The following is a 9,491-nucleotide window of genomic DNA, read 5'->3' as shown; positions in this document are numbered from 1 at the left end:
TCTTACAATATGCCTGATTCTTATGACCCCCTCCGCCTGCGCAAGTCACAGATAAAGCATTTTGTAATCTCAAAACTGTATATGTAAAAGAGTCAGTCATAAAAGTGATAAACATATTCGTGTTGTCCCTAAAGGAAAATTTGCGCGCTCCCAGTAGTGTATCTGGCATTATCTTAGATAACTAAATCCAACCAGCGAGGCCCGGGTACGGCAAGCGGGAGAGACAAACTGTCGCTAATGTTTGGGGTCTGGTTTCCAGGCTAGTGTTTGCCCGGGGTTCGGGGCTGGCGGTTGCTGGAGGTGGCATCTCCTGGGCCATGTCGGCCTTTGAGAAGCCTCAGATCATCGCCCATATCCAGAAGAGCCTCAACTACACTGTGTTTGACTGTAAATGGGTGCCATGCAGCGCCAAATTTGTGACCGTGGGCAACTTCGCACGGGGCACCGGCGTCATTCAGCTGTATGAGATCCAGCACGGGGAGCTGAAGCTGCTTCGGGAGGTGGGTGCCGGGTCGAGACTGCCCGATTCCAGGATCTGGGAATGTCCTTAAGGGGGCGATTGCCGATCCTGGGCTCTGTATTCTTTGCCCGAAGTCTGCTTGGCATCCGCCCACAACGCAGCTCGAGCTGCGTGAGACCAATCTGTCCGACTTAAAACGCTTTCGTTGGAACCCTGAGTTCTCTTCGGCGGGCTAGTTCATCTGCGCCCTGCCGACCCCTTTCTCCAGCCGTCTCCAGCGCAGTCCAGCGCGAGATCTTTGGGAGGTGACGTTAAGAATTCGTGTCTAAGTTCGAGACCCTTTTAGGCAGTTCAGAGTTGTTTGCTGAGAGTCTCTTACTATGCCCGTGTTAATAAAATGCTTTTTCATACCAGCAGAGCCAAAGCGGCGCCTATCCCCCGAACCTGCAGTGTAATTGGAGGAGACAGCCTATCACATTTATTCATTCTTTCAACAAGTGTCAGTTGAGAACCTGGTATTCCCAGGCATGTGGATGGCAAGGTCCCCAATCTCACGGAATTTATTTTCTAGTAGGGGAGATAGTCAAATAATTAAACCAACAGTGCGTACGTACAAACCGAGATGAGTTCTTTAAAATAAAGGACCACGGTTCTATGAGAGTAAAAACAGATTTGGGATGAGTGGAAGGCGCAGTGGTTAAGTGCCTGGCTGCTAACTGAGAGTTCAGCGGTTGGAACCCACCAGCCATTCATTCTCCTTCAGAGAGATCTGGCAGCCTGCTTCCGTAAAGATTTACAGCCTTGGAAACCCTATGAGGCAGTTTTGCTCTGTCCTGTAGTCCGAATTGACTCGCAAGCACCCAACCAACAACAACACAGAAGCTAAGACAAATTGGGAGTGGAGGATGAGATTTCCAGGAGATACAGCAAATATGGAAGCCCAGAGGTGGAGAGGGTTTTTCACTTAAGAAACAAGAGGGATAAGCACGGACCAGACCTTGCAAGATATGTAGGTCATTTAGAGGATTTATGTCTTTATTCAAAGAGAAATGGGATGTCCTTGAAGGACTTTAAGCAGGGTGTGGCACGATCAGATTTACAAGTTTTTTAAAGATCACTAGTGAAAGAATTAGAAAATAACAGTAACATTTTGTAGCTCTTCACAATTTAAAAAATGCCTTCATTTGGGTTGCCTAAAAAAAAAAATCAGGCATTATCAGGTGTTTCGTATTGTAAGAGGCTACAAGTGCAGGAAAGCTTGAAAACTCCAAGAATCAAAAGTTATGGGGAGAATCTGCTTGGAGGAGATGAGGGTTAAACTGGGAAATAAAGGATGAATACAATTTCAGTATGCAAGTTTAGATTAGACAATATGCAAGGCTCCAACCCACTTCAAGTTTCCAGGAGTGCCTGTTTTCTTTTAATGTTGTTTACCACTTAGCCACTAGTCACTTGCTGCTATTCTAAGATCCAGTTCAGGTTATCTTGATTTACAAAGCCTTTCTTGATCCCCACACAGTGAAAGTTTTCTTTACACTGTGTTCCTGTAATACTTATTACCTGTGCCAGGAACGTATATCCTGTCCTGTATATGTCTGACCAGATCGTAAGCTCTTTTTGAGTGAGGACAGTGCCTTTCTTTAGTGTTGGTAAGGAGCAGCTACTCAATAAATATTTGTTGAAAGAATGAGGAAATGTATGTCTGTAAAGAGGCTTTAAGTTCAGAAACTTAAATATTGGTCTATTGATCATTAATCGACTGGGGATCAGGAGTTTGAACAAACGGGGAATATTGGAAAAGTAGAGAGAAATTTAAAGCTGAAGTATTAGGAGCAAATGCCCAATAGAAGCTCAAGCAGAGAGTATCTACAGACTTGTGATTTTTTAATAAGAATATTTGATTTGTGCACTTTTCAGGGATACACTTATTACATAAAATGAAATATTGCTCTTTGTCTCCTGTAGAGATTCTGGGGTATTCTAGCAAATTTTAATTTTTTTTTTTTTAAATAGTTTTGCTTTTTGAACAGAAGTAATACATCATCATGATAGAACATTTAGAAAATGTAGCTAGGAGAAAGAAGAATGTTAATATCACCCATGATCTCACTCCAGGAATATCCACTTATTATGTTTTCACCTGTACCTTTTGGGGTCTTCTACTTTTGTTCTATGTAAACTATCCACTGAGAAACTAATATTTCATGGTTTTTTATGCTAAGGAAGGACCAAAGATATTTGAAAGATGAGTCCTTTCCCCTAAGGAGCCTACCCTGTCAAAACAGAGTAAAACAAGCTCAAAAACACATTGAAGAACTTAGATTGTATTTGGCTGTGATGGTGCAATGGGAAAGAAGATAGGTTAAGTATAGGCACCGTGGTTCTCCAGCCTTACTGTGCATCAGGATCATCTGAATGTGTTTCATTACCCTGGTTTTTGGTTTTAAAATATTCATGCTTTGGCCCCACCCTTAGAAAATCTAATACAATGGGTCTGGACTAGGGGAAGGCCTGGAAATCAGTATTTTTAAAACTCCCCCCAGGAGATTCTAATGCATTCCAGGGTTGAGAACCATTGGGCTAGATGAGTTATTTATTAAAATATTAGGAAACGTACCTGATTTAGTCATTGTGAAGCCATCTTAAGTCATGTGTTCCAAATCCCACGCAACCAGGAGAAAAACAAGTGAAGGAAGCAAATGGGTCTTTGTGATGCCTTCCTTGTCTTGTTGGTAAGAGGGTAGACAGGAAATGAAGGGCAGGGCCTCTGTGGACAGTAGAGGAGTTGGTTGTACCACACAAAGGTGCCTGAACAAGGGTTCAGTGGGAGCTAGAAGCCATCTCTTGCTCCCTGAAGCCTTACTCATATAGAACTTCATCAGCCTATAAAGAGCAGCTTTTTTATAATTGGCACGAGAATACCGTATGGACTAGTGGTGACCTTGAAAGACAGAATCATGGTTATGGGTGTTTATACTATAAAAATTAATACTAAGCTAATTAATACTAAGCTGTTTTAGCCCCTTTGCCACTGAATGCACTGCCTGTTAGCTTTGGTTGACTGAACCTTTTAATGTTAATTAAGTAGTGCCAGGATGTGGAGGAGGAAATAGTGACAGGCTGTACTAGACCCACCCACAGACAGAACAGAAATAGCTCTCACGGGAATTATCGATCATGGGTTTCTTTAAAAATAACGTTAATTTATTACCGTAGCAAAGAGAATCAACAACTAGGCCAAATACGACCATCACTGATGGTCATTTTCAATGTCATGTAGCAAAAGTTATTACTATATACTAATTTTTTTGTGTGTGGAGTAATGATTGCAAAATAGAACTTCCTTTTTTTTTTTAACCAATTTTCTAACAAAAGTTTGAAGTAGGCACCCAATTCTTTTCATCTTTTCTTTCCAAAGGTAAAATAGTGTTTAGCAGGGGCAAAGAGGGAGCCCTCTTATGACCTTTAAAAAAAATTGGCTTTGCTCCAACATCCTCTCTTAATTTACCTACTGTTAATGATTTCCGTGAATGTCCGAGGACAGAGAACACACACCTGCTTTTTATGTCCATTTGGCAGCATCACTCAGCCCTTTTGAGCAGATGAAGTGCCGTCCCTGTTCCATGCAGATTATAATGTGTTTATACCTTTGAGTTTATTTTTAATAGGTTGATACACTTTGAGTTTGAGTTTGGCAAATTTGACCCCAAGTATCTTTAAACCTCTTCATGTTCTTTTGATTTAGGAAGAGAGAAAGAGGATGAAGAGAGTTTAATACCATATATTTAAGTCTTGTAAAGACAAGAATGAAGGTAAAAACCAAAAGATAGAAATCTGAATGTAGGTTTAATTCATGCATGTTCCATTAACCTCCCCAGTCCATTCCAGGATTGGAACATTTCTTTGGTACTGTTTACTAATGACTCTCAGATTTACAGAATGGGAGCTGCTTAATAAAATGTTTATTTAATTGATTTAAATCTGAGTCTGGAGGTAATTTAATGGAAGGAGCTTGGAGTCTACCTGGCTGTTCGGACTTTGGGCAAGTCACTGTCCTCTGAGCCTTAGTTTCCTCAGCTTGAAAGTGGTGTTCCAAACGCTTATTATACAGTGTTGTATGTTTTAAAAAGAGAATGGGTATTCTAGTCTAGAACACCTAGAATAGTATCTGGTGTATAGTTGTTCAGTATATGGATGCTATTTTCATTATTGCATGTAAATGACAAGAGCCCTGGGATGTGAAAGCATGGCGGTAGTATATGGAGAAAAGAAAAGGGAAGTGAACTATAGCAGTGGTTTCTCCTCAGCACTGACTGAGAAATTGATACTCATTTATACTGTCATTCAACAAATGTTGAGCACCTACTCTGTTGAACAAATCAGACAAGGCCCTGGCTTTCTGGTGTTCACCTTCTGGAAAGGGGGCAGGTAGATAATTGAATGAATAAGATAATTTTATTGAAGATCACAGAGGGCGAGGTGAGAGTGATTAGGGAAAGTATAGGGAGTTCCACTTCAGACTGGAAGGGCAAGGAAGCCTCTTGGCAGAAGTAACGTTTGAACAGATTTCTCAGTAAGGTGAAGAAGGGAGACACGATGATGGGGGTGGGGCTGGGGGGAGTGCAGTTCAGCAAAACGCAAATGCCCCGAGGTAGAAATGACCTTGGTGTGTCTGAAGAACAAAAAGAAAGCAAGTGTGGTTGGAGTGTAGTAGAGAGAACTGGAGTAGCAGGAGGTGAGGTCAGACAGAAAGGCAAGGCCAGATTTTGTGTGCCACAGGCTTTGTGCATTTTGTGTGCCACAGGCCTTGGTGCCTCTCCTGGGGGTCTAGGGATGCCTTTAAACGTAGATACATTTCACTTGTATTTGTAATAAAGATCCATCTTTAGCATCCATGCAATGGCAGTTGCAAAAATATCTAGTATAAGGCCTGCTATGTAATAGACAGGTTCTCAGTTTGTTTTCCTTCTAAGATTGGGCTTCTCAAACGTTCAGATGTCAGAGCATCCGGACATCATGATGCTGGTTTTGGAACACCATGAAATATCGAGCAGTCAATTCCATCCTGCACCAGGGAGAGTTGTTCCAGCAGAAAAACCTGACAATGTTGTGCATATTCTGATCTTTACCCCGTGAGAAGTGACCGTACTTTTTTCCAGGTTTTCCTATCAGTGTTCACTTGCTAGTGTTTTTCTTAAAGAGAAGCCAACAAAATGTATTGAAGAAAATTTAATTTTAAGAAAAACATTCCCAATGACTAATTTTTTGTGTGAATTTTCTAATTACCCTGTTATTTTCTGTTAGTGCCGGAAGGTCAGTGTGTTCCAGGAGCGTAGTTCAAGATTCTCTATTCCAAGGGATCTGAAAGGGTGAAAGAATAACAGGGAGGAGAGCTTTTGCTTCCAGTTTTTTTTATTACTGACAGTAAAACCTTTTAGAAAATCTTGGAAGAGCTGGGTGCGTAATGTAGGACTGAAAGGAGGAGGTTAGTTTTCAGCTCTGCCGTGGCTTATGGAGAAGAGCCCTCATTACAGGCTCCAGATGACAGGAATAGAATTATGGGAAGCAGGATGCTTTAGCTCGTGGAAGAGAAGAAAATAGGCTGCCAGTCTTCCCGGTGCTTCTCTGAGAAGAATTTTCCAGAGGGTTTTATCAGATTGATGATGGCAAGGCTCCCGCAGCTCCTAATCCCCCTAGTCTCCTGGAACCACATTTCTGCCCATCAGGGCCCACCTGCTGCTTACCTCTTACCTCCGAGGCCTGTTTTTGGTTTCTGCTTCAGATTTTGGAAGCCATTGTCAATGGCTTAGAGCTGGGGGAGACCAAGGCCAAGTAGGGCAGCTGGGAGGAAGAAGTGAGTAACTGTTTCATCGGTTGGAATAAGATGGAACGCTGAATTAATTTCACCATAGAAATTGTGTCCTAAGAGTGGCTAAATGCTATACCACTACTGATGTATTGCAGGTACCAGTACTGTACTTTTATTTGGGCAGAAGAGGCAGGAAGGACTTAAGTGGTTTGGAATTGGAAGCTTCTTTGTTTAAAGACAAAATGTCGATCCTCAAAATCAAATAGTGGTTAACTATTTGCAGTTCATACTGATGCCACCTTGAACTACCTTAACCCAAGCCAAAACCCACTGCCGTTGAGTTGATTCTGACTCATAGTGACCCTATAGGACAGAGTAGAACTGCCCCACAGGGTTTCCAAGGAGGGGCTGGTGAATTCGAACTGCTAACCTTTTAGTTAGCAGCCTGAACTCTTAACCACTCTGCCAGCAGGGTTCCCTTTGGCTGAAAGGTGTACAAGTCTCTGGAGAAAATGGGACATAAACATCTTCTGTTTATAAGGTTCTGCAGGAAGGCACTTAAACATTTTTGTTCCTGTAGTCATCCAGGAAGAATAATACCTTCGTTATATTTTTTTTTCTACCGAGGATCTCCAGGAAGGAAGCTGTATTAAATGCTGAAATTTTCATATTTGCAAATCATTGGAGATGGCGGAGTTGTCAGCATTTGGATGTCCTGTTAGGGAGATGAGAGGAAAGGCAAATAAAAATACAATTTAAAAAACCTATTAAAAACTTTCTTTTTGGTATTTATATATTTTGAAGCTATTAAAAAAAACTAGAGAAAAAATGATTATTTTTATCAGAAAACATTTTAAGCATCTTTTAGGTTGTGTCTTATTGAAATCCCGTAACAGACCCGTAAGTAATCGTGGACTATAAGTAGCTGCTCACGTCAATAACGTGTCCTCTCTTCCCCCTTCTATCAAGATTGAAAAGGCCAAACCCATTAAATGTGGGACATTTGGTGCAACGTCTTTACAGCAGAGATACTTAGCTACTGGAGACTTTGGCGGAAACCTTCATATATGGTAAGATTATTTAATCAGTATTTAGACAGATGAGATAAGCGATTTTTTTGATATTTTTGTTACTCATCCTTTGAAAGAGAATTCTAATTTTAAAATGTAGCTTGTTCAGTTTTAGCATTTTGTAGAAATGTGAGAATTATTTTTTAATATATTTCTAGATTTTATATTCAAAACGCATTTAAAAATACGAATTTTTTTTTCTTTAGATAGTTACAAATAATGTTATCAGTATTTCCACACATGCTGTTTGGTGCTGACAGTTAGCACTCCTTATTTGTAAGTAAAAGTCTATTCCCCTTCCACCTGTAAGGACACAACATATGAAAATGCACATTTATAATACTGAAAAATTAGATATTTACATTTCGGCAAGAGATTTGACATTACAGAAGAGACAGCAGTGAATTTTGTCTTTTAGTTGAATGTAGAACTGCTATATTCAGTGAAAGTGAGTTTCTTGTTTTTTTTTTAATGCTTAATATCTAAGCACAAATTTTTAGGAACACATTTATTGAACAAATCAAAATAAACCTGTTTTGAATGGACAAAATCATTATTGTGCCAAATGGTTTTAATTTTCATGTTCTATCTAGAGTTATTTCTTCATATTTAAATTAGAATTGAACAAGTTGAGTTGTTGTTGTTAGGTGCCTTTGAGGTGGTTCCTACTCATAGTGACCCTGCATACAACACAGCAAAACACTGCCCGGACCTGCACCGTGCTCATGATCGTTGTCATGCGTGAGCCCATTGTTGCAGCCACTGTCAGTCCATCTTGTTGAGGATCTCCCTCTTTTTTGCTGACCCTTTACCAAACATGATACCCTTCTTCAGGGACTGGTCCCTCCTGATAACATGTCCAAAGTACCTGAGACAAAATCTCGCTATCCTTGTTTCTAAGGAGCATCCTGGCTGTATATTTTCCAAGACAGATTTAGTGGTTCTTTTGGCAGTTCATGGTATATTTAGTATTCTTTACCAGCACAGTAATTCAAAGGCATCAATTCTTTGGTCTTCCTTATTCGTTGTCCAGCTTTCACATGCACATGAAGTGATTGAAAATACCATGGGTTGGGTCAGGCACACCTTAGTCTTTCTTCAAGGTGACATTTCTGCTTTTCAACACTTTAAAGAGGTCTTTTGCAGCAGATTTGCCTGATGCAATATGTCCTTTGAGATCTTGACTGCTGATTCCATGGGTGTTGATTTTGGATCCAAGTAAGGTAACAGCCTTTACAACTTCAGTATTTTCTGTTTATCATGATGTTGCTTATTGGTCCAGTTGTGAGGATTTTTGTTTTCTTTGTGTTGAAGTGCAACCCATACTGAAGGCTGTAGTCTTTGATCTTCATCAGTAAGTGCTTCAAGTCCTCTTCACTTTTCGGCAAGCAAGGTAGTATCAACTGCATATTGCAGGTTGTTAACGAGTCTTTCTCCAATCCTGATGTCGTTTTCTTCTTCATTTAGTCCAGCTCAGCATACAGTTTGAGTAAGTATGGTGAAAGAATACAATCCTGACACATACCTTTCCTGATTTTAAACCGCGAGCTATCCCCTTGTTCTGTTCAAAGGACTGCCTCTTCATCTATGTACAGGTTCCTCATGAGCACAGTTAAGTGTTCTGGAATTCCCATTCTTTGCAGTGTTATCCATGATTTGTTATGATCCACACAGTTGAATGCCTTTACATAGTCAATAAAACACAAGTAAACATCTTTTAGATATTCTCTGCTTTTAGCCAGAATCCATCTGACATCACCAGTGATACCCTTTGTTCCACGTCCTCTTCTGAGTCCTGCTTTAATTCCTGGCAGTTCCTTGTTGATGTACTGCTGCAACTGTTTCTTAATTGTCTTCAGCAAAATTTTACTTGCTTGTGATATTAATGTTATTGTTCAGTGATTTCTGCATTCTGTTGGGTCACCTTTATTTTGGAAGGGGCACAAATATGGGTCTCTTCCAGTCCATTGGCCAGGTAACTGTCTTCCAAATTTCTTGCCATAGACAGGTGAGTGCTTCCACTTCTGCGTCCGTTGTTGAAACATCTCAGTTGATACTCTGTCAATTCCCAGAGCCTTGTTTTTTACCAGTACCTTCAGTGCAGCCTGGACTACTTCCTTCAGTACCATCAGTTGTTGTCCATAAGCTGCGT

At 40.6% G+C, this 9,491-nt stretch overlaps 1 protein-coding gene across 2 annotated transcripts in view; it reads left to right on the top strand.

Moving 5' to 3' along the window:
• Positions 1-200: 200 nt before the first annotated feature.
• DNAAF10 (dynein axonemal assembly factor 10) overlaps positions 201-9,491 on the top strand; it is a 41,295-nt gene continuing 32,004 nt past the window's right edge. Inside the window, exons 1-2 of one of the 2 annotated variants that reach the window (XM_023552711.2) lie at positions 201-500; positions 7,239-7,339. In XM_023552711.2, coding sequence (XP_023408479.1) covers positions 318-500; positions 7,239-7,339 — 284 coding nt within the window. In that variant the 5' untranslated portion in view covers positions 201-317. The remainder of the gene's footprint in view (positions 501-7,238; positions 7,340-9,491) is intronic. The other variant, XM_023552710.2, reaches the window with a different exon arrangement.

This window comes from Loxodonta africana, chromosome 15 (assembly GCF_030014295.1).
Source record: "Loxodonta africana isolate mLoxAfr1 chromosome 15, mLoxAfr1.hap2, whole genome shotgun sequence".
Lineage (NCBI taxonomy): Eukaryota > Metazoa > Chordata > Mammalia > Proboscidea > Elephantidae > Loxodonta > Loxodonta africana.
This window is presented reverse-complemented; position numbering and strand designations above follow the sequence as displayed.